Here is a 27,800-nt window from a genome sequence, read left to right on the forward strand (position 1 = left end):
TTTTGTGCATTATTTTAATATTTCACATAGCTGCCTACAATATGTACTAGATATCTTCATAGCAGTATACACATTCACGACATATTTTAGTATACCACAGCTCCTTCAAGCCAATTGATTATTTTGAAATCCTTCTTAGTAGCAGAGTTCCCATAGACGTTGCCTGCATTTGCAGCTATTTGCTCTACTATCATCTAGATACCTTTACTTAGCACAATTATAGAATACCAAGTGTGTAATAAATATAAAGATGAACTGTGCTTAATGGGACTTTACATTCACCAATCAGTAATGACCATGGAGAATTTGATTTTAGTTACTCTCTGCACGTACTCATGACCTCAGGTCTACATCTAAAAGTAATTAGGAGGACTTAAGTTTAAAAAAGTCTTTAAATAAAACCTATTTATTTCCTCCCCATTTTTACCTTAATATAATTAATTTTGCATTTTGGGCTTTCACAGGAGAAAGAAAATTCCTTCCACTCTAACTTGCAACCCCATTGCCTTTAATTTTCATCATTTCCAAATCCAGACTTTCACATACTGCAAACACCTTTAGAAATGAAGGAAAATATACCCAAGGAACAAGCAAACAAGACCCTAAGTCCAAGGGAATTTGGCAAAAATATTTTAATGAGGGGAAAATATGTCATCGGACTTTGACTTTCCATTTACAAACTTGACTTGCAGTGCACTCCTGAGCCTAACCCCCTAGCTGGTTGGAGTGCCACCACACCTACAGTTCCCGCTCAGCAGCCAGCAAAGCCCGGCTTGTACCACACAGACAGCAGTACCTCACGCGTCAGGCTGGAACCGTGGCTGTGGTGCATGCTGACTCCCCTGCTCACGTGGCTCCTTGAGCTGCGGCCGGTGTTCTCTCCATGGCGGTGGCTGCTACTGCTGCTGGTGCCACTGCTGCTGCTGTTGCTGCTGGTGCCACTGCTGCTGCTCTTGCTGCTTCCCGACTCAGAGGAAGATGATGATGAGCTGCTTGATATCTTCTGATCTGGATGCTGTGAAAAAAAAAAGAGTTAAAAAACTATGGCATGGCCTCTGGTTGCACAGTATAGACATCAAAATCAGAGCTATCAGCCTCCCTCTAGAGGAAAGAGACAGACTTAGACATATATAGAGTGTTATTTTTATTGTCATAATGCAGACATCAGATACATTAGGTAGGAATGTGCCTCAGGTCTACCTGGACCCCTCTGCTGATAGGAAGGCCGCACAGTGATTGCAAATGGCAACATCACAGTGTCCAGGTCCAATGTTAGGGAAAATAAAAACTGACATATAACAAGTGGTCAAATATACCCATATTTTTTAGAAATAAAAATGATTACAATTTAATTAAAAACGCTGTAAAGAATCTTATTCTTATATAAGCAGAATACGTAGTAACTTTACAGGTAACACCTACAAAAGTCACTACATTATCATCCTACACTTAAATACGTCTGTGCCATAATGCATACTGAACCTGGTTTCTGATACAAAACACATATGTGATGTTTTTACTATGATTGCCTAAAAGCTGTGTACGTGGCTGTACCTACTGGAAGATCCTGCTGTTTTATAATTCCCCCATGGTCTTTGTTAACTTAGCATTTGGCTGCAGAATCTGCCCCAAGGGTGTCCTGGCTAAAATTTGAAGATTGCAAGTGCTGCAACAACAGAAGGATGCAGTGTAATAGTCGGTATTTTGGTAATAAATGCCCTTATTTTGCCCACTGTCATTGCTGATATTGGACAGTGTGGAATGCTCAAGTGAAGTGAACCAAAGCCTTTCAGTACTATGCTTGATCGTATCAACTGTAGCCACCATAGAAATGTGCACTTCAATTAGGGACCTACCCAATGGAAGTGAGCAGACCTGAAATGGAGCCGGTATACTTTTGGGAGGTGATATACCTGCAAAATTCCAAAAGAAGTTATTACCTACAGCTCAGTAAGCATAACCTCCTAGCAGGAGTCAAAGCATTAGAAAATTTTACCTGTTCTGTAGGAATGTGGTAACTACTGTGGCTGTTACATAGGGACTTGACGTGTGTCGGCTCAGCTTGTCTGTTGTATTTGCTGTGGCGATGGGAAACACCAATGCTTTCGCTGCTGCTGCTGGTGCTGCTGCTGGTGCTTCTGCTGCTACTGCTGCTACTCTGTGTTTTATCCTTCTGCGCACGGACACTTCCCGCTCTTTCAGCACCGCTGGCATGTGGAAATGATGTGGTCTTGGACTGCTTCTTAGCCTTATGCTTTATACCAGATGCTCTGCTGCTGCTGCTACTACCAGCACTGCTACTGCTGTTGCTACTACCAGCTCTGCTACTGCTGCTGCTTTTGCTGCTGCTGCTGCTTCTTTTGCTGCTACCACTGCTGCTACCACTGCTGCTCTTGCTGCTGCTACTGCCACTGCTGCCACTGCCCTTGCTGCTGCTACTACTGCCCTTGCTGCTGTTACTACTGCTTTTGCTGCTGTTACTACTGCTTTTGCTGCTGCTACTACTGCTTTTGCTACTGCTACTACTGCTTTTGCTACTGCTACTACTGCTTTTGCTGCTGCTACTGCTGCTTTTGCTGCTGCTACTACTGCTTTTGCTACTGCTACTACTGCTTTTGCTGCTGCTACTGCTGCTTTTGCTGCTGCTACTACTGCTTTTGCTACTGCTACTACTGCTTTTGCTACTGCTACTGCTGCTTTTGCTACTGCTACTACTACTACTACTACTTCTGCTACTACTACTGCTTTTGCTGCTGCTACCACTACTGCTGCTGCTGCTGCTGCTGCCACTGTCCCCAAAAGGGTAGAATTTCTTTCCTTTGGCTTTGGACCGTCTTGTTTTCAGATTTATCTGTGTGCCTCCCTGTGATGCTCTGTTGTCAGAGTCGCTGCTGGAGGGACTACTTGTTGTACTCTCGGCACTTCCACTGCTGCTGCTGGCTCTGGATGATGAGCTTCTGGATTTTCTTGTCCCCTAGTCAATGGTACCATTGGAAAAACAAAATTATTTTTCTGTGTTCCTGCAGAAGGGATACAGAGACCTATGAATCTCCTGCTGCCTTAGAAGACTAAATGTACGCCTGATAGCATTCTTGCAATACATCACAATAAGGCAAATTCATAACAATGTGTTAAAACCACACATAAGTAGAACAATACCCCAAACCCTTTTGTGATAATGAACATGTGTAGAAATTGTTGATTATACAACTGCATGTAATTAATGTTAGTTATGACAGTGCTTTAGCTGCGACTATCTCAGGGCAAGTTGTGCAGGTAGGTCTCATACATTTTTGCTACAGTTCCAGTAGCTGGAAAGAGCAGACTACCTTTTGGGCATACAATAGCCATTTTGTCTTACAAGAGATTTTCAGAAAAACCTACAAAACCAACCTGCGCTTTCTAACGTCCTTCACCTGCAGAAAAGATGAATGCAACCAAAAGACCTGCAGAAAGACATGTGTACCCAAAAGCCTGTCTTTATTTCCCAGTTTTTGTATACTATCTAAACGAAGGAGGCTACTTAGTAAAAGAACTATAAATAACTAAGCTTTGTGCAATGTCTCCCACAAATCTAGAGTTGGATTTTTACAGCAGTACCTGGTCATCAGTATCATCAAGGATTTTCTTCACTCTTTTAATTACTTCTTTGCTGGAAGATACTTCTGCCTCTGGATCTTCAAATGTTACTAAACGTACCATTTTTGTAGGAGCTTGGTCTCCTGCTTGAATTGTGACTTGTATTTTTTCAATAGGTGCCTCTGTGTAAACTGAAATTGCATGATAATTAGTATTGCTGTTAGTAATAGCAACTGAATAATAGAATAAGCCAATTTTGGTTATAATTTATTTAGCCATTCTTCCCCAAATGAAAATATAAATGTTCATTGATTATTTTTGGTATTGAGCAACTTTGATAAAAATTTCTATAATAGCTAAAGCACATACTGACAATAACCAAATTTTAAAATATTAACATGATAATATATTCTTTTCAAGTTAATAAACAGAATCGTCAGCAGATTTAAGTCAAGTGAACCAGATAACCAGACAATGCTATGGCATCACAAATCAGGCATCAGAGAGGAATTGATGCTCAACTCTTGAAATGCAAAGAGCAGCCCAATAGTTAGGCCATTAGTTTGATTCTTAGGAGACCTAGATTCAGTGGCCTGCTGTGCTTTTACTTCTTGTGATCATGGATTAAGACATTAAGGACTAGATCCTGGCAGGGTTAATCCATAATTCCCTTTAAGAACCTGGGTTTTTAGAATGTAGCTACAGGACACTGCATCAGATCTGTTGTCCATATCCAATTGCTCTGTGCTTCCATCCCAAATCCAATGATTCAGGATGCATCAGACACGCTCTGCAGGCACAGATCAGTTCTGCTTGACTCTGGCCATGCTGAGTGGCATTGCTGGGAGAGCTGGGAAACCACTGCTCTGACGAGTTGGGGAGAAATGGATTCCTGCTACAAGCATAGTCCATTGCCCATACTGGCAGGGCTGGTAGATCTAATGGTAGTTTCAGTGGTTCTTAAGATACAAAAGATATATAAGTACATATACAAATATATATGTGTATATATACACACCCCTACCCACCCACCAGTTACTTTCTTTTTTGTGCACAGTTGCATTTACCTGGCTTGAAGCTCACCCTAAGGGCGTGTTCTCCGACTAGGTAATAAAGAGGCACATTTTTGATAAATGCCGCATGTATGCTTTTCCTCTCAATGCACACTTGAAACCCAAATGTACTTGCATTGGAGCACATGGACTGAACAAATGGCTCTTTTTGGGAAGAAGAGGGTCCAAAGGAAAAGGAATTTCCCAGTGAAACACCATCTGCATACCGTCTGTCCTATTAGATAATACACATGTCAGGTTAAACTGGAAAACAGTAAGAGGAATACTTGCGTGTTATGAGTCCTGTTTGGTACAGGTGTTTTTTTCGGTACATGTATGTTTCAGTTACATGTATTGTGCAGGAGGAATTAACCAGTTTATTTGAGATAGCAAGGCCGTGGCTTAGGACAACTTGGTTTTCAGTTGGACAAAATTATCAACTCTATGGGTTGATTAGACTGTCTGGTGTAAAAGATCTTCAGGCTATAAGAATGGAAAATTATATCACACAGTAATTCTAAATATTTAATTTTCTTTTCCAGGAGTATTAGAGAGTGTTAACATGTACTTGATAAATCTGAGTGTGCTCTTGACTGACTGGAGTTCTTTCCTTTGATTTATGATTGGGTCAAACAGCAGAACCTTCATCTATGTCCATGAAACTTCTGTCTCAGTTGAGGTCTGACATAAATGTGAGACTATATCAACTAGACGGTCAAAGCACATCAGATTTTAGAAATTTCCACTCAAAACTATGTAATTTACATGGGCTAAGCAAAGCTTGCAGAAGAACAAATTAAAATTAATTAAAATTAGAATCAAATCCATGAAATGAAAACTGTGATTTCCTGGAGCAACGAAGCAAATAGCTAAAGACACATAATCATAAGCTTTCATTTCACATGTAATACAGGTTTGCAATTAATTTTTTTACTCAGTTTATCATGTCTCACAAGATTCCAAACTTGTATGAACCCCAGTGAAAAACTGAAATTTTAATGCTAGTATTTTCTTTCCAAAAGAAATTCTAATGATACTGGGAAATGCTCCAGTTAGTGCCATTTTTCGGTTGCTGTTCATTTAAGAATATCTGCGGAGTGCTGAGTTTTCAGGAAGAGCAACACAGAGGCACAAAGTAGAACAACTTTGCTTGTTCCAGGATGTTGGAAACTGCCCTCACTGACAGTATGTTTGACTTCTCTATAGGAAAGTTCTGTACTCATCCTTTGCTCATCTCTTATTTTGTCTGAAAACCCTTCAGAGCTGCAGGACAACAATGAAACCAGAACAGGACAGTGTATTCCTCACCTCTGTCAGTCTTTCACCAAATGAATTGTCACAGTGATGCCTTCACAATGCTGCCCATCATAGAAAGCCTGTACTGGCTTTTAGGGAAAACTGTAGCTCAGGAAGACATCTGACTTGACACACAAACTGCCAGCCATCCCTGAATCAGGATGCTTATAAGCATTAAATTTGGCTCTACAAGTTGAGTAATGGAGCGTCTCTTAGAACACTAGTGGCTGCCCAAGGAATGTGATGCTTGCATAATGGTTGCAAAGTATTTTAAAGATTGTGGGCCTATCCTGTAGATGGCAGTGTAAAATTAATTACCAAAGAAAACGCTTTTGCTTTTGAAAAAGTATTGCAAGTCTGATGTGTTACAATTCAGATTTTAAAATAATATTACTGTAGGGCTATTTGTGTTATTAGATTGAACTTGACTTATTTTGAGTGAAGCAGCATTGGTCAGAGATGAATTGTAAAGTTTCCTATGGAGAAAAGAAATAGTGTCCCACTGATTAAAAGCCCAAAAAACAATAGTCAGACACATCATTTACCCTGATGTTATCAGTCTCGCCTGATGCAGAATCTGAATCGAAGGACATCTTCATTATGTCAGGCACTGCTTCAGGTAGAAGAACTGGAGTCATCTTACTTGCAGCCAAATCCCCAACATTTCGTGTAACAGCAAATGTCTTAGACCTGCAGAATAAACAGTAGAGGAAACCTGTATTGATAAGGTGCTGCTGAGGAAAAGACCTGAATAATGCCTTGTAGCACGTCCTCAGCATCAAGTATCATACCTTGCAAATTGCTTTATAGATATTTACAGAATCTTTCCTGTTGCATTTTCAAGGACTGCTAAGAATGAATAAAGACATGGACAAATCTCAGGGGCTGGTAGCCCACTTGGGCTTTTAGAATCACGTGCACAGGTTAAAAGCGTTGTTGTTGATGGAATCTCTTTATGCCTAGCTCCTGGAAGAACAGCCCGCTTACTTAGAAGCCTGGCTGTGGATTATATTATTAAATTTTTGCGTGTCCTATTTTGATCTTTTGGACTTCTAAATTTTTAAACTCCTCTTCTGTGTGTTCACTGCTAAATTTACTTCTCATTTCCTTTGACATTATAATTGGGAAAGTACTACCATAACTTCAAAAAACAACCGTGGGACTGGTGACTACTGAATGCTGTTTCCAGTGTAAATTTTGTTAAAGCAAAATTAAAGAAAGGAGCTTTAATCATTGACGTGTCTTGAGCTTGATGTAAATTCACTGGTACTCATAGCTTGGCAAGACATCACGGAGAGATATGTAGGAAGGTTAAGACCCTATTTACATAAATGTGTTCTGTGCATTGTTTTCAGTGTTGTGGACTCTGAGAACATTAGGATCCACGATGAACGATATAGGGTGCAACATGAGACTGAGACTCTCATGGCTAAATATCCCGGTCCCCTAGCTCCATACGCCATGCTCTTCACGGAAGTTGCTACAGTGGTGTGATAACTGAGTTTTGTTTTGGGTCAGAGAAACATCTTGAATACTGAACACTTTTGAGAGATGAAAAAGTGTTTCCCTCAGCTATTAATATTGTGCTAAATCTACCTTGTTAGCCATTTATCAGTGCTAACATCCAGCTCAAAATTCCCTACGTGCTGTTTCTCAAGTATGAAGCTGATCTGCTTGCCCTGGGTCTTTTGTGGTCTGCCAATGGAGGTGGCCTTTGTGACAGGTGGTCTGCAAAATGGTCTCTATTTTAGTATGGTCCACACTGTACTAGCCTGAGCAATTCCAATCTAACCTATTTGAAAGATGAATTGGTATTCATTTGATAGCCCTCTCTTCCTCTTGAAGGCTCCTACCGTGCTGTGTGCACTGTAAAGCACACAATTGCACTTCATGTGGAACACCTCAATAAAATGTGTGTCACCTGTGGGCTTTGTTTTCTTTTCCATCTCTCTCTTTTTTTAGATAAGGACATGACAGCAACGCTCCACGCTGGGTGATAGGAGAACCTCGAAGAATGGAATCTGAAATAAAATATTCTCCCTAACAAGCTGAGCGGATAAAAGAAAATACAAATCAACTTGCGTTTCAGATGGCTCATCTGGGTAAAGGGACAAAAAGGGAAATGGCTTTTATTTTAATCCCATTCAATAATTTAAATGACCACTGAACTGCAGGCTGGGTCTCCAAGCAGAAAGTCCTGGGGTTTTTCTTCCAATTTTTTTTAGGATTTTTTATGCCAATAGTCTACTCCTGCCACCTAATGAAAGTGGAGGATCGATTCCTCCCTGTTGAGCACAGAGAGCCGACAAATGTAGCTGCATCACAGGTGACACATGTCAATGTCTGCAGAATCACAAGGCACAGTAAAAATAGGCTACAAGAGCCAGCTCTGGTGCTTTAACAAGAAAAACAGTCACAAAGAAGGCCTAAAGCTATGGTATGAAAGAATCTGTTCTCTCTGATCCCACACAAGGGAGAAAAAATAAAAGGGAGATTTTCCAATATGTGTTAGTGTATTTTTTTGGATGACAGAAGAAGCTGTGCTATAGTACAAGCCAAATTCACTGCAGGGGTAAGGGATAAGCAATTCAGCTGTGTTGGGCCCACTGATGTTTCAGTGATTGTGGCCTTACCTATATCCCTAACATTGGGACAGAAGACCTCAATATCTGTTTAAAATAAGGAAAATCAACAAAAAACTATTTTCTTAGGTTTTAAAGCACAGCATGACATCATATCTAAATAAATGAGAATCAAGAGGCAATCTTCCAACCAGATCTTTAGCTCTTTTTCCACTGTGGTTGAAACAAAAAATTTCTGCCTTTCCTATGCATCATCCTTCCGACCCTGGTGTAAAGGGGTTACAAAAACAGAAGCTTGGAGCACCAGCCACTTCTCTTCTCTGTCCCCAGACACACCGCACTGCCTCTCGAGCTCACAGCGAACACTGGCTTTTCTGCATTTTCCGTTACATGTGCTGTATATATGTTGCATATAGCGTCGTAATTTCATACTTCATCTTATAAATAAGATGCCCGTGTGAAGCAATTTCTGCTTATCCTATAGTTAAAACAAGAAAAAAAGCCCTGTGATAGAAGCTCTATTCAAGATTATGCATATACTTCAGTAGCCTGTCATTATGAATATGTGATGTATGTGCGAAGTGCGTTCTCTGGCAGCTCTCCATATTTACACTTTAATCACAGGGCTCTAATTTTCCCCTGAAATTTATTTGATTTTTACTTCTTCCTGTAAATGTTGTTTAAAAGTATGTTTAAGTAGCCATCTGTAGTATACCAAATAATTATGTTAAAAGAGCCCTAAAAATAACTATTATTTTTAATTAAGTTTACCTTTGATAGGATTGAATTGAAACACATGCTATATATTCTCTCCATGGTGTGATTAATTATTTTGCTCTGATTTTTGCTATAAAGAAAGTTGAGTCCATAATGCGCTGATTTGTCTTGGGAATGCAATCTCTTTATCACCAAAGTTTTCATTATTTTTTTCTTTAGAGTCTGTGATTGCTCACCTGAGTTTCTCTTCGGCTCTTGAAAATTTATATAAATCCCACAGCTGTGACAGGTTATAACCTGTACGGTGTGTAGGATATAACTGAACTTAACACTATTGAAGACTATTTGCTTCCTGCGTCTGGGTGTGAGAGATGAAGGGGAAAACAATATCACATCCTGACTAGCTTTAATGACATGGTACTATAGAAAGTAACCCACTGGCTGTCAGGACAAAGTGCCCAACACTAAAATATTTTGAACAGAGCTCACAAACAAATGAAAGAGCAATAGCGTCCCAGAACCATTTCTTTAAATGGGGAATTTAAAGCTAACAAGGGAAGGTATCAGAATATCTCTAAAATATTGAATTCAATAGTTTCTTTATTCTTTGGTGAATCTATGCAAAAGGAAGAGAAAGTCTATGTTAAACTAAAACTTTTGACTCATTCTACATTGAATATATATGTATCCTTTCTCTCTCTATCACGCCTGCTTGTTTCTCTTCATACCTTTAAAGTTTTACTTTGCTTGGTCTTTGACCTCCTCAGTGATGTGGTTCAACATTACATTCTTTAGTTATTGCTTTGCCTTCACCGGTACTCATTGCTGTTTCACTGCTCTGTGTGGTTTCCAATGACCATTTGTTCTGTAACACTGAATGGGAATGCTTTTTGGAGAAAAAATTGATGGTGCTAAAAGTTAGCTAGTGAGTATTAGCTTTCTCATATACTTGGCATTATAGAGCTATTTCCAACTGACTACTTCACCTTATAAATGATAATGCTGCAGGGTCTAGAGCAGGGCTCGCTCTGGAACTCATGGACCTCTCCGCTGTAATCCCTTGCCTCTGATACTGACTTGCTTTATGATTTTTAGCAACGCATTTAACACTTTTGTGTCTGATTTGATTTACCCTTAAGTCAAAGGAGGAAAATATTTTTTTATTTTACTTTGCAGGGAGGATCCTTCTCCTAATGTTCATAGTTCTTCCTGAGGCTTTAAAGTCCATATCAGTGTCCAACACTCTCATTTCAGTTCATCAGTTACTGAGTTCATTACTATCTGCCTCACCCTCTCCAACAGTGGGAGCTAGTGAGACCAGGTACTTGCTGTCCCTGATGACCTTGGGAGCAGACTGGCCTCGTTTTCACAAGAAACTGAACAAAACTTTTGGGCTGTGGTGCCCCAGCAGCTTACACAGAGCTGACTGATGCTCTGTGAGCTGCCGAAACCCTCTCTCCCCTGCATGGAGAACCTGATTACAGTCACATTTGATGAAGCGGAGGAATCATCTTAGGGAGGAGGATGTGATGTCAAATGCATGCTAGGATGGTCTGTGACCACTGAAGGGCAAGGCAGAATAATGATTAGCCTAACTGGCGGCTAAACTGAGGAGACCTGCAGAGTTTCTCTGGGCCAGCAGCCATGAACGCTAATTGCAGCTGGATCAAGCAACTGAGCTCTTTTGTTACGGCTGTATTCCTAGAGCAGAAACTTGTTAACATTTCTGCGGATTGTATAATAGCTGATTTCTGTTGTCAGCGATGCTTCTTCCTTTGTGATGAATTTTCGGCTTGTCTTAGTATTTTTTTCACACGTGTGTTTGTGTGCGTGTGTGAAGGATTTCTAAGCTTTGGTCTACTGCTTTGATTCCTCGGACATACTCTTTCTGTTTCCTCGCTCTCTTTGTGCTTGTATTTCCATCTGTTTTCATTTGTTTGGCATCTGGCTACAACAGTTTTCCAGAGTGTATTGTAATTGCATGCACTGATAATAAATCAAGTAGACCTAACAGGCAAGAAAACCAAATGGCAGCCACAGGGAAACAAGGTAAAAACACAAGAAACACCAAATCATCTATGCTTCAAGGCATCAAATGCAAATATATATGGGTTATCTGCTATAACTGATAGGATTCAGCTGGCTTATATCTTACCTAGTGTCTCCAGTCCAAATATACATATTGGGATAGAAATTTTATGCCATTTGTGTTTTAAATAGCTCATGGGTCTCAACAGCTGAGCATGGTCCTAAAGAGGATTTTCAGGTGAAGACCACAGAAAGCAACGGATATTTTCAAGCAAAGCTTTGATACATGTCACTTCATTTAAAATAAATAAACTGCACCAATCATTGCCAGTTACCCATGCTGTCAGTCAAAGGCAAGATCCCTAAGCAAATGTTCTGTTTCATTTGGAAGGACTGCATTGCTCCATAGAAAGATAATAAGTGCTATGTCTTACCTTACAGTAATTATGTTAGTCTCATCTTTACATGATGGAATTTCAGTTTTGATATTTTTTTCCTTCATATGAACAGTGGCAACAACATTCACAGGTACATGAGCATTCACTTTGGTGTGTGCCTCCAGCCCTGCCTGGATCATGTGCGTGTTGGTCCCCATTACAAAAATAATCTCTTTAGCCATGCTGAAAAGGTAGAATGAGGGTAAAATTATGTTCAGACAGCAAAAAACTGACGAATTTTTATGGCCTCTGCCACTTGGAAATGTAATTCTTTTTTGTTATACCTAATACATACCTTAGACTAATTTTGGATCTCAGCCTAATGTTGGCATTTAGTAACTCAGTCAGTTTGAAATCAGACTTTGGAGAAGGTGTAATCTGTGCTTGAACTATTACAAAGAAAGCAAAAAAAAAGTGTTTAACCCCCCCTCCCCAGTACTGACAAGCATGTTTGTATTGCTCAAGTCTTGAAACACATTACCATTTCCTGCCACTTTTGTGACAGAAGAGTAATAGAAGCTAGTCTCCATTGGGAACCCGGTGCAGGTGGGCACGATACGACGCATCTCAGAGGACAGTAAAGCCTTGGTCCACTGCCTCCCTACACCACTCTGAAGGCTACTGATTATTCTTCTTATCGAAGGGATTTTTTCATCAGGTCCATACCATGCCTGCAATTACAGAGTTCAACTTGTCTAAATAAGCAGAACTTGAATATCATGATCCGTGTCATTAACTGTGCCTCAGGGGAAGGTCTGCCAACAATGATTATAGCTAATCCTGATCAAAGCTTGACCTTATTTGCCTTGATTAATACTAAAGACAAAAACCCTCTTGAATTAAAAAGTTAAAAGGGAGACAATGTGTGAAAGAAATGGTATTTTAAAGCTTTTGATTCTTGGGTGGTGGTGTTTTCAAAATGATACCTGCAATGCATTTTGGATGGCTTTTTTATCAAGTCCACCAAAGAACAACTCTTGGCCAAACATCTTCAGGTAGACTGATGTAAAAGGTTTGTCACTGGAGAATGCCTTCCAGTCAGAGAGCTACACGAGAAGAGGAGGAAAGTTTTATTCTTCATAACATTTGGGGAACCAATGCCTTAGAGCTTTTATTTTCCCTGAGAATTTACCGTTTTCAGGATTTCCTTGAAGTCATAGTCAGTCTCTGAGTTCCCGTCAGGAGAGTAAACTTTAGCAAACATCTCCTGCAGTCCTTCAACTGTTATTCCCACCTGTGGGAAGAAGTAAATTTGGATGATGGTCGTAAGATGTGATGTGAGGGCAAAGTGTGGGTAGACCCAGTTACCTCCAAGGGGTCAGCCACTCTTCCAAGGAAGTGTGCCCGGAGCTGGGACATTGCCACCTTTGGAATTAAGCTGCCTGCATTATTCAATACCAGATATTTAGCTGCCAGTCCACTCATAAGGAACTCTGAAGAGAAACAGGCAGTAAAACATAGCAGTTAGTTTTTAAAGCCACAGTGTGCAGATTGTATCAATTTACTAATTGCATAATTCAACTGATCCAGCATGATATGAGAAAGGCCAGAAAACCCAGCTATAAAACTGATTATATAAACCAGTCATAACCAGAATATTCTGCATTTTTGAACTATTAATGGGCAAAATTACAAGCCCCCTGCTCATTTCGTAGTGGTTATGCTATTTTTCCAATGCAAAATATCATTTACATCCGGTCAAATTCTGTAACGTCAGCTTACGAATTGCTTTTATGAGACATCATCTAGGGCAACTTGACAAAGGGGAACAGAAATAAAACCAGATTTGCCATCCTTAGCTAATAGTTTAGGAAAAGTGATATAGATGTCCTACAAGGACAGATGGTGAGGTGTAGATTTGTCTCTCAAATGACTCAGAGGCAATTTAATACATCTAGTTCCAAATGCTATAACTCCTTACATGAAATGCATTAATTGTTAAGTAATTGTTAACTATTAAGTGAACTTTGAGCAAGCATAATTTGTCTACTTATTTTCTCTACATTAGTTTTATCGTCTATAATGTTACTTGATACAAATAATCAGTGCAGTGCACAGTCATGTATTCTTCCCAATCTTGGCACAGGTCTGTATAGTCCTGTTTTCTGAGTTAAAGTAATCCCAAGACTTTTCTAAGTTTCCTTAGGTTTCAAGAGTAACAAGGCTGACATGGTATGTAGGCACCCTGTTGTGCTTTCCTTCTTCCAGCCCTCATCTCTCTTCCCTTCCTACATTAGTTGGAGGACAGAGAAATATCTTAGGAGTCCCTATGTTAAATTTCTGCTATACTCATGTTAGATATAGGCACCATATACTCTTTAGATCCCTCCAGAAATCATCTTTGGAAATCCAGTACAGCCAGGATAATTGCAGAGCCCTGGAAGAACCAGACCAATAATTTCAGTACCTGTACAGAAATTATTGATGAACTGTAGGAAATATATTTTCAAACATTATGAGAGGGAGTGAGTCTTTGATCTCTTTCCAGAAAAGGACTGCCTAATTTCTCATAAATTATTTAGCTAAAAGTTAAAGAAAAGATTATTGCTTGGTTCACAAAAGTGGGGTGTTATGAGTACTCACGCCCATATTACTTCTCTAGTGCCACTCTCTGTGTGTCAGATAACATCTCACTTGTGAGTCAACACTTTCCCATTCTCTTCTGAATCCTTGCATGCAAACAAGGGTCTGGATGGTCCTTTACCCTTGTTTACTCCTTACGCTAAGTTGTGTTTGCATATGGGACTAATTTAATTTCTAATTTCTCAGGACAGATTCCAACTTATCATGTATTTGAGAAGCAGTCTGTTGGAAAAGCAATCTGCTTAGTCTAAATCTGTATGAACTGGCATTTCACTACATCATCCTCACTCTTTTGCTGTATGAAGCTCCTGTGTTATCCAAAGTACTAGGCAGCAGCTATCTACAACATACGTTGTCCAGTAACAGCTCCTACAATCAAAATACAGATATATATGCCACCCTATTGATGGCAGAGGAATCAGTAGAGAACCTTCAGCAGACAGCAAGGAGACATGACAAAAGCTCACATATTAATGCTGATCCTATAGAAAATAAAAAGCACAGTGATGCCACACCAGGACATTTTTAATAAGCTGACTTGAGACCTGGAAATGTGAAGACTAGTTTTTCTCTGAGTGAGCTTAGTCAGAACAGTCCTAGGTGTTATGTGGACTGGACACTAGAGTGAGGCATGGCACTCCCAGTGAATTCATTAAGGCTCTTTTTTTTTGTATTCTAACCCACAAAATCTGTTAGTTAAAAAAAACCCAATGGTACTTACTGATACTTAATAAGAAGTGTTGCTCATGAATGATTAAATGATTATACAGAAATCACTGACTTGAAGACAGTAGGGATATTTTCCATACCTCAGGCATTACATAGTGCTAATGGTCTAAGAAAATATTTACCAAAGAAGAATCCTAATGTCACAGTCAGATGATGCACTGTAGCCACTTCACTGTAAGAGTGTCATGGCACCCACATATATCTTACTACGTACCTTGCCCCAAGGAAGAGGGAAAGGAAATCGGTGGTCAAAGAAAACAGTCTTTGGTAGCTATGAACATTAGTACACATATTTAATTATATGAATCTGTGCATAATGAAAGTCAGATCCTGTCAGTCCTCACATTGAGCAGAACCTGGATCATCCCTTTGATTTCAGTCGCAGTGTGTAGGGCATGAAGCACTATCGGTGGTGGCCATGTGTGACAGATTCCAGTTTAGAAATAGATTCAGCTGACATTATTGCCTGTCATTAAAAATTCAGCATCTAGCACCACAAAGATCTGTGATGCTGAGGGCACATTTTTGTTTTTAGCAAGGAAATAAGTACTGCATTATAGCTGTCTCTATGGTAACTCCTCCAGAATGGACTCACTGAAACACATTTCACTTGTGGCTAGTGGTGACAAATCAAATCAGAAAGCTAGAGGATGGATCCTCCTCCCACACCAGTGTAATAGAGGATTGACTTCATTTAGCTAACTGAGTTATCCAAGTCTAAGATTAGCATGTGTGAGAAAAGGATCTTGTTCCTTATTCTTCAGGATGAGAGGTTTAAATATTACATATCCATGGTGACCAATTTTCTGACACTGGTCTTCACCAAGAAGTAAGAGCAATTCACTCGTGTGCTGTATTTCCAGGCTACAGCCAGGACAAAGTAATCCATGTCACATAGCCCTCTGCCAGCTACCCTCATGCGTACTGCACCCTTCTTTCTCACTGTGTGAAAATTCAGATAGCTTCATTTTAAAAGCAAAAATAAGAGGAGAAAATGAGTACCTAAAACTAGAAACACATATCTGCGTATTACTGGAGAATTTATCTCTCCCTGAATTCATTTTAAATGGTACCAAAGTTCACACAGTGTGTGTTAGTGTCTATTTCTCTGGGCACTCTCTGTCTCATCTCTGAGGCAGCAAGCATGCGTATTGTATATTACTGTTGTTCTTGTGGTATGTATTACATTTATTTTTGTTATAGAGCAGATTAAATGTAACAGGGGCAGGGCAACAATAAGATCTACAAAAGTCTTTCAAACTACTCCCCCCCTCCAAAAAGAAAGCAAAAGTACATTTAGCACTGTGGATTTGAGATGTTTCAGGGTATCTTTTTATATTGATTAATTTGCAAAGAATATTTACATGTACCAGTGGATAACAAAAATGCTAAAAGCATCGAAGTCCTCCTAGATAAACAGCATGTGTAAGGAGACAGTGTTTGTAGATATAATCTCCCTAGTCTGCCAGCTACGTACGCCAAATCACTGAGGCTGTCATGGTCATTTACATATTGAGTTGCGTAAAAAATCTCTACTGAGAAAAATAACATACATGGAAAATAGAAATAGCTACAGTTTGGCCCAGCAAGAGCTGTCTTCTAATCTGGCCCTCTGCATTCTGATTACATTTTTATGTGCAACTCCCATGGATGTAACTGGTCACCCCCCAGATCCCACGCATGGATCTGCTCATTCCAGTAATGAATTTGGTAGGAAGGTGCAAGAAGAATCTTTAGACAATAAGGCTGAATTAGCTGCTCATGGGTTCAATGAATTGCCTCATCTGAATGTTTTCAGGGTTTGCTGTTTCATTGGCACTAGTGTTGGGGTGAAGAATATTTAGCATCACATTTGAATTCAGCAAGAGTTGTAGGTGTTCAGCACCAGCAGAAATTAATCCACTTCAGCAGTAGTTTAGGTCCCTTCTGTTTGTGCGGTGCTGAACAATGGTATGATACTGGAGCATTTGATACAGGAGCATGTGCCTCACCGGCTAATGAAAATGGAGAGTTAGAACCTCACAAGCCCTCTGGTAATTTCCTGCTGGCAGTGTACAATGCAAAATACACAGGGACCTAAACGCTCTCCAAATGGACAGCCTGAGATTTTTATATTTTTTTCATCACTGAACATTGGAGAATATGGAGGGACAACATGCACCTAACCAGCTGGCCAGGAGATTTCTGTTCTCATACTGTATGATTTTTCTCACACATTGACCTGTATATATTTCTCTACAGAATTTTCTGAATCTTACCTTTAAACATACTGAAGCGGAGAACCTTGCTGAACTGATATCCAGATCTGTCGAATTTGGGACTTAATATTCTGACAGCCATTCTGCAGGCAGAAGCCCTGAAAAAATCCAGTGAGCGCATTAACACCTCTATTAGTTAGCAACATGTTTTTCATCTAGGGGAGGGACCCAGATTTTCCTTACATCACTTGAAGATCTGGAGCTGTGCTTCTGCCCAGGGCCCTCAGGTGAGAGTAGATGAAACTTGCCACTTGCATGCTCGGTTCCTTCAGCACAGCATCAGCTAATGTCATTAGTATTGGAAGACCCGGTTTGGTTTCAAGCAAAACCACTGCAGCTAACATTCGGATCTGACAATGAATGTTGTGATTCAGGAAAATCTCAAGGGTTATAGCCTGGACCTGAAATAATAGATACATTCAAATTTACAGAATGTTTGAACATTTTGCTAATAACCATTCATCGCCGGTGAATGATCTCTTCATCACTAGTACAGTGAAAATTTGTATTATTTATTATGGCAACGGTGTTCCTGGTTTCATAGTCTGAGGTTGGAAGGGGCATTATGGTAATGTAGTCTGACTTCCTACACAATCAAAGCCAAGGAACCTCTCTGGATAACTTCTACATCAAATATGTTATCTGTTTTTGAGCTATAGCAAAGTATATCTGTAGCATAACCACTCTAGGCAAAAGAGATTTCATGGATCCAGCACATACCTGAGAAGTGGTTTCAGTGACAACTTATCCCTCCCCATAAAGGTATGCCTTATTTCTAATAATTTGATCTCCTGGAGACCTTTCTGTTAGAATAAAAACCAGTTTACTACCAGAAATCTCTGTCATGTAGGCAGTTTAAAACTGCAAGTTTATGCAAGAAACGTAATTTCCACAGTACTGCTTGTGACCAATGTGTTTGACCCTGGCAATATTCAGTATCAAGGCTAATTTTGTACTGGAACATTTCCAGTTTCCATGAGCTGCACTGAAGCCTTTGACCCCTTCAAAATGGATGTGGATGGTGTAACACTGTTCTGGCACCCAAGGTAAAAGCGGTGACAAGGATGCAGTAGCCTCTTTCTAAATATAACTACCTTTTAAAATGAAACAATAAAAAAAGACAGACCATGTATTAACTCTGTTTAATACAAATATGGGTGTGTAGCTAGCTGCAAACCAGGCATTAAACTGGTTTTTGAACAATGTAAAATCCATCCACAGACATTAACTTGCCCCAGATCAATTTTCTCCAGAGAAAATGCATAGAAAATGGGTGGTTTGGGTCGTGTGTGGAAAGTTGGGCCGAAGGGCAATCAGAAAGACAGCATTGTTGTCAAACATCAAACTGGCTTTTTTCTTCTGCAGCAAATACCCTAACTCCTACCCTTGCTATTCTCTCCTCCCCTCTGCTTTTCCCCATCTAGCTCCTGCACGCTAGTAAATTGTTTCTTTATTCTTTTGCTTAAAAGCATACCCTGGCACACTATTGTCTGTGGATCAATATGTGCACTCAAACTGGGAGACATGCAAAAAATGAGTATAATGGAAAAACTGATACAGATTAGTAGGAGAATAGTTAATGAAAGCTTTTATTTTACTTTTTGTATTAAGAATGGTCTTATATAAAACAAAAATTTCAATATTATGAAAAAAAAACTTGAAAATGCAAGGCTTCCTTTTAGAAGCAGATTGCTTTCAGGTGAAAATGATTGTGAAAGTGATGTTCGTGGTGGGTGAGAGTATGCCTGCGTAACCATTGTATGTGATGTCTAATCATCTTGTTCGGGGACAAAAGTCACATTTACTAAATGTTCTGTTTATGACTTAAACCCACACAATGTCTGTAAATTTGTAATTAGGATGCAAACCTCTAGTACCTATTTGATTTATGGTTAGATGTGACACGTAGTATTAAATGTCAATTCTCTGAAAACCTTGTTTTGTGGTTCTCTCACATACCAAAGCTGAAGTAGCACTAAACACATTTTGGTCAATAATTTACTTTCTGTCTAATGTCTTTGGAAAATAAATGTTTGTAATGGAAATACTGATTTGCCTTCAACGACAGGGTAATGAATAGATAGGGTAACGAATGTGTCCTTTTAATGGGATCTTTGCTGCAGTATGAAGTACTAGAGGTTGATGTCAAAAGGAATAAGGCATGCCAACTAAGGTTAAGTATTTAAAAAAAGTACTACAGCTATATTTGAAAAAAGGTGTGCTTCCCCCTCATCACCCACCATTGATTAGCGGCCTTGGGTTGGGTTACCTTAAGTGCAAAGGAGGCAGCTTTGTTTCCTTACCATTTTGGGGTCTTTCATGCCTATGTTTTTCAGGGCCATCACAGCAGTGGCGTGGACCTTGACTGGCAGATCTGAGGCACCAGCTGCGTATCCTGGTAAAAATTTCTTGATGTGCTTGATGCTGGCTGGATGTCCTACATTCCCAAGGGCTTTCAAAGCCAGGGAAATTTCTTCTGTGTTAGACTTGCTCAATGCCTCTCCTGCAAAGCCATGAAGTAGCTGAAGAAAGAAAACAAATTTGTTGAGTTCAATTCCAGCCCTTATCTATATCCCATCCCCAGCCTATTCTGAGGTTTGACTTTGATAATTTCAGTTTGTTCAATTCACTTATTTTAAATATTTTCAAATTCTTTTTGTCCTCATGAATAGGACATTTTATTCATAGACAAGAAAGCTGCAATGAACAGCTGCTTCATCACTATGCCTTAAAGTGACCAAGTAAGATTTTTAAAGGAAAAAGTAATGGCTAGGAGCTAGTTCCCGCTGGCATTCAGCATGAGTTGGGAACCCTGCAATAATGCTGTTTGAATATCTCTGTCTAATGGTTGACGACAGGTGCAAAAATGCAGATACAGTTAAATTCCTCAGACCCTTAAATAAGATTCCTGAAGATATGGCTAGTGGTGGTGCCCTTAACTTCAACTGTGGATTAACAGCTGGCAATGTGATCATCAGGTCATTTTTCAGCCTTCGTTGTAAGCAACTGGATCACAGTTAACATTTATGCGGCAAGATTAGAAATAGTTGTCTGAAGGCTGAATATAAGAAAAGAACTAAATCCTAATAGAAAACTGCTTTCAGTGCTAAACTATGGCTCTAAAAAAGAAACGCTGAGATGTTATTGAATAATTGCAATACAGTTCGCATGCTTTAAAACATCACATTTGAGATTCATTGATGGTGCAGAAACAGTCCATTTGATATTACTAATCAAATGAATGAACATTTGAAATGCATTGAATAAGTCTATACAATCATTTGCTTTGGGAAAGAATTTCTATCCCCTGGCACTGGGCTTAGATTTTATTAGCTCAAGAGCATTGGTGGCAGTCGTAACACAGGAGATGCACGCAGGAATGTCGGCCATGCCTGTGTACTATAGGAAAAAAAATATCATGGCAGGCACACAATGTATTGGGAACACCCTGCTCTTACTGGGGATGGTGGACTGACCAGTGCTGAGGTCTGAAAACTCGTATTTCTCTTTCCCTCCCTATCTCTGGTTGGGTGGCGAACCTCTGTAAACCATGACGTGCATCTTTAGAATGGGGAAATGCTATTTACTGCCTATTTAAACTGTTTTCAGCCTGCTGATTAAAAGCAGTGCAAAACAGGGAGGGTATTACTATTATTAAGAGGTTATAGTAGTGGGTGAGTGGGATCTGCTTCTGGGCTACATGGGCAAAACCCTGGGCTTTTGTGTCACTTAGTTTATTTATAAGTATGTATAAGTACCTATATTTAAAGAGTTTCAAAGCAGTGCCATGGGACTTCATTAATAATTGGCAATAAAGCTCTCAGAGATAGATAGAAAGTGCTATGAATTATATGCTTCTTCCTCTCACTCTCTTTTGTGTCTTAATCTGAAGATAAAAATGCTTTATTTAACCAACTAGGGTTCCTTTCCCCAAAGGAAACACTGTCGTGAAGTGAAATACAGGTTTCTGAATAATGAAGCAAGAACTCAAGACTTAATTTTTCTCTTAAACAATAAATAACAATGTGGTTACCTGGAGACATTCAGAGCAGGAGTCTGATGAAGAGCACTGTTTGTGGCACAGTGACGCGTAGCTGAGATGGCAAACCTTTCCAAGTACAGTACTTGAGCGTGGGCAATGTTTTCTCACGATGAGCTGGGGAGAAAGAAGTTGTTCATTACCACCATTAACGAAAAGCAACAATATTAAAAAATACGTTTCTGCCAAATGCAAGGCAAAACCAGGCTTTTGATATTTTTGTATCAATGGATTTATAGTTAATCTGTGGATATTACTGTATTTGAAAATGCAATTGTAAAGTAATTCCAAGTAACATCTGGAAGGCAGATCTGTTGCTTTTATAGTGTTTCAGATTTAAATTTGGCATCGGCTGTAATCCAAAGGGAGGAAATCACCCTGTTATGGAATGGAAAACCACACTTTATTCAAGAAACATTCATCATTGTTTTATAATTGCCGCAGCTATACGTACAAAAAACTTGAGATACATTGTGAGCGGACCTCAGTACTTTGGGCAGACAGGAATATTTCGTATAAATGTAGGAGCTGACAGGAGGCGTCAGCCCACTGCTTCCTTGAGCGGGAAGCAGAGCATTACTGCACGGTAACAGCTGGGCTGTCACGGCCTTTACAGAGGGCGAAACCCCGGTCTGAGATATGAGGCCTCTACCTTGGGTAGGCAGAGATAAGTTCCTTGAGTTCTGAGGCTAGAATTAGACCCTGCAGAAGAGGAAAACATTGTAAAAATCGTTAGACTTTCTCCTATGTGGGCTCCACATTGGCGTAATTCCATTGATTTTGATAGATTTGCTCTGATTTGTACCCATCCTGCTAGGTCAATCAGGGCAAATACAGGATATAACAAATATGTATTTCTTACTCCCTGGCCTTTGTAGACACCCAGTTGGAGATCTAATCTGATGTAACGATAATGCACATTTAGACAAAGGGAGACTAGAAACCACTGTTTGCAGCAATAACCTCTGTCTCTGAGGAATATTTTACTCTTTTTTTCCTGTTTCATTCTGGATTCATTTTTGTCCTTTTGGTTTGCATTCTCCTCCCATAAGACAGTCAGGAAATAAGCTTCTTTCGACCTCACTAGAGGCCAGACGACCTTTATATTTTCAAAGCCTTTGCAATCTCGTCAAAGGAATAAATATGACAGATGCTGAAATCAGTAAAGAGCGATTCGAGAGTGTTTAGAGAATCCTACTGTTGCTTCCTCCATCACGTCCCGAGTTGGTGTGCTTGAGTGCAGGGCCACCAGCACCGTCTGAGCCGCTTCCCAGTTGGTGAGTTCTTGCCTTTCCATTTTATACCTCAAGAACCTGAGTGCATGGAGACTGGCAACTGCAGGAATTATATCCAAAATGTAGCGCCTGTAATGGGAAAGGCAAGGACCATTTTCCAGATGTGCATTTGAACATAGTTATTCCAGATGGTCTCCGACAGAGTTTATCAGCAGAAGAACCACCACTTGAATTGCTTGTACCTGTATGCTGGCCGACTGGAGAACTGCTTCCACACTGACTCATAATTCTCCTCATTTGCTGCACGGAAGAGGTGCATAAGCTTGAGGGCTTTTGCTGGTGCATCACTGGGAAGCTGTTCAGACGTGGTGTCTACTAGGTCTTGCAGGCTTTCCTCTATCTGCAGGAAGATTAAAATGCAAGAAGCTCACATGCAATGTTTTCCACACACATGGACTCCAACCTCCCACAAAGAGTCTGACCAGTGACTGAACTTTACCTGGCTTTCCACATTTTTTACTCTGAATAAGTGGACAGGAAGCTGAAGCAATTCACTGCCAAACTGGTACTGAAGTGACCCACGATTCTGGAATTCTTTTGGTGGGACTTCTGCCATTTGCTTTTGCACGTCAGTCAAAACAAGTTTCTGCCTGGAATGGAGGAACCCGGGGAGATAACATCACAAGGTGTAGGGTACAAATGAAAAAGAGAACAGCATTTCTGCCTCCCCGAATTGCACGGCGACTGCAGTTGTTTCAAACGGTTTTTGTTACTGAGGGGCAAACGTATTTACAAATAGATACATTTGGACATGATGCTGAGAACCATATTCTGAGAAGGTGTGCACTTACACAGCAGGGCTCAAATCAGAGCCAGCCTTTGCCTTCCTTTGGGAATAACATGGCTTGAGACTTTAAGGAAGAAGTGGGAGGTGAGCAGCTGTGGCCTGAAGGAGATCACAGGAACTGTGTGTTGTGTCTTAAGGAATAAATTAAGGATTAGAGAAAAATAGCTTTTTTACAAATTGTCACTTAATTTAAACCTTTTAAGAAGTTCATAAAAGCTCTTACATGTCTGTACCTCCTGGAAGCTTCAAAAGGAATTGAAAATTGTTAGATACAACAAGAAATGGTACAATCTTTTTACTTGTACTATTACAATTCTATCCCCATTTTGCTTGCCAAGCTGACAGTCCAGGGGTCTGTAGAAGATAAAAGATTCTCATGAAGTTTCAAACTGTATTCCCCAAACAAAAAGGGCCAGATAAATTCAGCATAACGTTTTGGAAAAGTACTCAACGTTTTGGAAACTTTTCAAGGAGTACCAAACCTTCATCCTTTGTTATTAAGAATAATTCCAAAGAGAGACTGTCTTTGTAAATGTTTTCTATCTTTGCTACATTTTCAGCTAAAAGGATGCATCCTATCCCACTAATTATGTTTAAAATAGGCTGTTTAGGACCCTATAATAAAGTTAGGCATTTGTACTGAAAAACTGAAAACATTCCAAAAGCAATATTATTGTACTACACAGTATCTCAAAATCTCTGTAGAAAATTGGCTTGTTTATTTTGGAATCTCTAAGATGATCTTCTGTATCATTTCTATCCACTCCTTCCATATGGATTGCAGAGAACTGCTGCAGAAAATAGCATATAACTGCTTTGTAGACAAGCCACTGGAATTTGAATAGAAATTGATACAGAATCAGCAGAGATTTTTTCTCTCTTGAAATTTTATACAAGATTATTGACAGGGCATTTGAGTTCAAAAATATAACATCAGGTGCATTTGGACAGATTTAACTGCCCCTTCCAGAACATGATGAATCTATCATGTCTTCATCATCATTTTGAGAAGAGACATATCTGCCTAGAATAAATAGGAAAATGTTGTACTCTGAAGAGAAAAGCAAATTAATGCTAAAGATAGGATTAAAAGGGTGAAACAATAGTAAAACCTCTCAGCTTTGAAAGGTGCTGCAAGAGGCTTATGCTGAAGAGCTCTGAAAACTCAGCTCCAACTGTCCTTTCCACCAAGCACCCAGAAAGTCCTTTGTAGAAATTTTGTAGAAATAACTTCTGAAGACTTGGGTGACATGTCAGCATCTTCCCAGCTATCTTGTATTTGGCCCATTCTTCTGGGCAATGCAAAAGATGTCGAGAAAATGGGGAAAAGTAAAGGCACTACTCCTTCTGGGGGCTCAATACCTGAGGGAGAACAGTAAGGAAGCCAGTCTATGGAGGCTTGCAGAAGGTGAGTTTAAATCAGCAAAAGTCCATTGGCTCCAGATTAATCCATGCTCGCAGCAACCTATAATTTGATAAAAGCACTACAGTTGTATCTATCTTCACCTTGATTGCATGACATAGTAAAGCCACTTAAGCCACTTTCACCTTTACTGTTCTTTTTTTTTTTTTTTTTGGTTAACCAAACTGAACATGTTCATCACAGTAATGAAGCAACTCAGTGATTTATTGACATGAACTTTTTCTGATGTTGCAGTTTCCAAAACTGTATATTATACCAATAGATTTTTGCAGAAGCTAATGGAGCAATGCAAGATTAAAGCAGCTGGAGTGGGCCTGAGGTATGTCTTCTGTACAGTGACCTTTATGCAAAGTCTGCCTCTTCAGTAGGGCTCCCCTGTCTACAGAGACCATCACTAAAGCAGGTAACTAAAAGTTTTTTCCATAGATGATTTCAAGCAGATGAAAAAATTTTCAAACGCTGAATATCTGGGGGCTTGAGCTAAAAATGAGCAGGGGTTTAATTTCTTAGACAACCGCATTGTCATTTTGCCCCAAACTTGTTTAAGAAATATGCAAAATTTGCTGTGGAAAAGCAAATGCATTTGATATGCTTTGTGCCCAATCTTTTTGCAATAAAACCCAATTTCCCATCAAGAAACTGTTTTGATGGGAGATTTGCAAGCAGCCCACGGTACTTAGGAAGTATATCAGAATCCAAAGTCCTATCTAGGTTTCTTGTGAACTAGTCTCCAGGGTCTCTTACTGCATTATTATTTTCTAGGGAACTCTCTTTCAGTGAGTAACTGTCTTTCAAAGTATTTTACTGCAAATATATTAGTTCACAGTTTTTCAGATGGAATTATATTTGTTTTGGCTTTTATGACATAAATCAAATATCCCTGAGAAATAAGAGAGTCAAACCCTGCCAAGTTTAGCTAACAAAATTTGGATAGTGATGTGCATGTTTCAGATTTACAACTAACAGTGAAGGTTGTTTTTATGAACTGTTTGGGATTTTATATAATTAAATACCGGCAAACAATAGGCTGTGGAAGTAAAGGCTTTATTTCAGTTATGGAGTTTGACCAGATTACTGAGATGCTGAGTTAGTTGCTGAATTAAACGCATATGTACAGTACCTTGCTTCTACTATAGCATTTCCTCCCGTTATCTCATTGAAGGGTGCAAACTGGTGGATTTCCTCAACATCAGCTTGTGTAATTACAGCTTCATTACGTGTATATTTAATTTTGTAATTGTAAGTAGCAGTTGCCCGGGAATTCTTGTTTCTCTTTATAATATAAAAAAGCAAAGAAACAAAGAAAATAGGAAGTCATTGAACTTCTAAATTCTGTGACTAGAAGCTATTACATCACCCAGTTCAACCCACTTATTTTCCAGGGCTGTTTTGTTCATTGTCCGCATGAGCATTTTATGTGAGTTCTGCGTGCACACTTCCATGGAAGAGGTCAGGCACGCTGCCTGGCTCGTTACTTCTACTGTCAAGAAGTGTTAGCTGGTTTTTCCCTTTCCCAAATATAAGTAATTGGTTATTCCCTTGAGAAGGAGAAACATTTTCTGAGGAGAGCAGCAGCATAAGCCACATGATTTCTTATTTCAAAGTTAGGATTATAATAAGATGCAGCAGTACCTATCTTGAATAGCAGAAACTGGACATTGTGACTATCTTTTTTACTCAATGGAGTAGGTGAATTAACTCATGCTGATTATTAACAGTTTCCAAGCCAGCTAGTTTAAGCTAGTTGAAGTGTTTCTGCGGTACATGACAGCTGCAGCACAAACCTCTGCTGCTCCGTGGATCTGATTTTCATACAGAAAGAAAGTGTTGATAACTAGATGCAGAAGATCTGACTCTTCTCTCACTTTAAGTGTAACAAAGCAAGAGATAATGTGGACACCAAATGGCTCCCTGTATATGCATATAAAATACATATATATAATACAACTCTAACTTACCTGCTGGCAGGTCTGGCACGGACGAGTGTATGCTGAACCTGTGACCATTTGAACTTTCTTTTCACAACTGTTCAAGTCCTTGGATTTGGTCAGATAGACTAAGTTTGCTCGCTTGTTTTCCTGGATTGTGTATGTTGTGTTGCAAATACCTCCGATCCCAGCCTGGCAAAAACGAAAACGTGATCAGAGAAGTTCACCCCTATGCAAAGCTTCATCAGTTCCCCACATGGGTTTTCCTGTTTAATTCTGTATTTTCAAAATTCCCGAGAAAAATGAATGCTTTTGTGTTTATGGTGCTCTCTAGAAGTAAAAGTGGGATGATCATTACTTTCACCTCTTTTTTACATGTACAGGCTTCCAGTAAGCCAAATCAGAGTTTCACTGAGAGAACTAGAATTCTCAAGTGTTTCACTGAGGCAAGATATGGAGTCTTAGAAAAGGGAAGTAACAATTTCCAGTTAGAGCTGTCAATTATGAAATACAATTTAAGGAATATTAATAAAAGGTGCCAAAATAATTTGATCACTCAGAATAAAATCTCAACAGCAAAGTATTTTAAGGTTGGAGATGACATTCTACCCTTAAAATCTGCTTTTATAGGCCACTTATAAATGCCTATGGAACAGGCCTTGCGGTATCAGAGATCTGTCACAATACAAACAGCAATAATTAAAAAGAATTTCACGAAAGCAGAGTTTTGATTGTGGGTTTTCTTGAGTTTTCAGTTTTAGCTCAGATCTTCAATAATATTTCAAGCATATATATTTATAAGATCTCTTAAATCTCCTCAGTCAGTGAGGAGATTTTTGGAGAGGAAAATATTTGATTGCATTTTAGGAGGAAGGGTTATTTTCATGATTTTTTTATTGTTATTGATAGCATAGCCACTCCAGAGAGCAGCTCTGGGCTATGTCAGAACAGCAAAATAGTAATGTGGTGGTTGGGAGGCAAGATATACCCACTTCATCCTTAGCTTAACAGTATTCCTGAAGACAATGCAGCTTTGGTAAGGGCTAGAAATAAGAATTGCCCAAGCT

At 39.5% G+C, this 27,800-nt stretch overlaps 1 protein-coding gene across 3 annotated transcripts in view; it reads right to left on the reverse strand.

The window, feature by feature from the left end:
• Nucleotides 1-27,800, reverse strand: part of LOC142059292 (vitellogenin-1-like) — a 44,076-nt gene that overhangs the window by 11,433 nt on the left and 4,843 nt on the right. Inside the window, exons 5-25 of one of the 3 annotated variants that reach the window (XM_075097985.1) lie at nt 26,764-26,925; nt 25,926-26,077; nt 23,035-23,185; nt 22,778-22,935; nt 22,499-22,664; nt 21,295-21,417; nt 19,565-19,783; nt 17,445-17,662; nt 17,262-17,359; nt 13,000-13,124; nt 12,824-12,925; nt 12,618-12,737; nt 12,173-12,362; nt 11,987-12,080; nt 11,689-11,874; nt 6,473-6,617; nt 4,647-4,866; nt 3,601-3,770; nt 1,997-2,974; nt 1,857-1,913; nt 797-1,015 (exon numbers count right to left, since the gene is read on the reverse strand). In XM_075097985.1, the coding sequence (XP_074954086.1) occupies nt 797-1,015; nt 1,857-1,913; nt 1,997-2,974; nt 3,601-3,770; nt 4,647-4,866; nt 6,473-6,617; nt 11,689-11,874; nt 11,987-12,080; nt 12,173-12,362; nt 12,618-12,737; nt 12,824-12,925; nt 13,000-13,124; nt 17,262-17,359; nt 17,445-17,662; nt 19,565-19,783; nt 21,295-21,417; nt 22,499-22,664; nt 22,778-22,935; nt 23,035-23,185; nt 25,926-26,077; nt 26,764-26,925 (4,053 nt within the window). The remainder of the gene's footprint in view (nt 1-796; nt 1,016-1,856; nt 1,914-1,996; nt 2,975-3,600; nt 3,771-4,646; nt 4,867-6,472; nt 6,618-11,688; nt 11,875-11,986; nt 12,081-12,172; nt 12,363-12,617; nt 12,738-12,823; nt 12,926-12,999; nt 13,125-17,261; nt 17,360-17,444; nt 17,663-19,564; nt 19,784-21,294; nt 21,418-22,498; nt 22,665-22,777; nt 22,936-23,034; nt 23,186-25,925; nt 26,078-26,763; nt 26,926-27,800) is intronic. The other 2 variants (XM_075097988.1, XM_075097987.1) reach the window with 2 other exon arrangements.

This window comes from Phalacrocorax aristotelis, chromosome 6 (assembly GCF_949628215.1).
Source record: "Phalacrocorax aristotelis chromosome 6, bGulAri2.1, whole genome shotgun sequence".
NCBI lineage: Eukaryota > Metazoa > Chordata > Aves > Suliformes > Phalacrocoracidae > Phalacrocorax > Phalacrocorax aristotelis.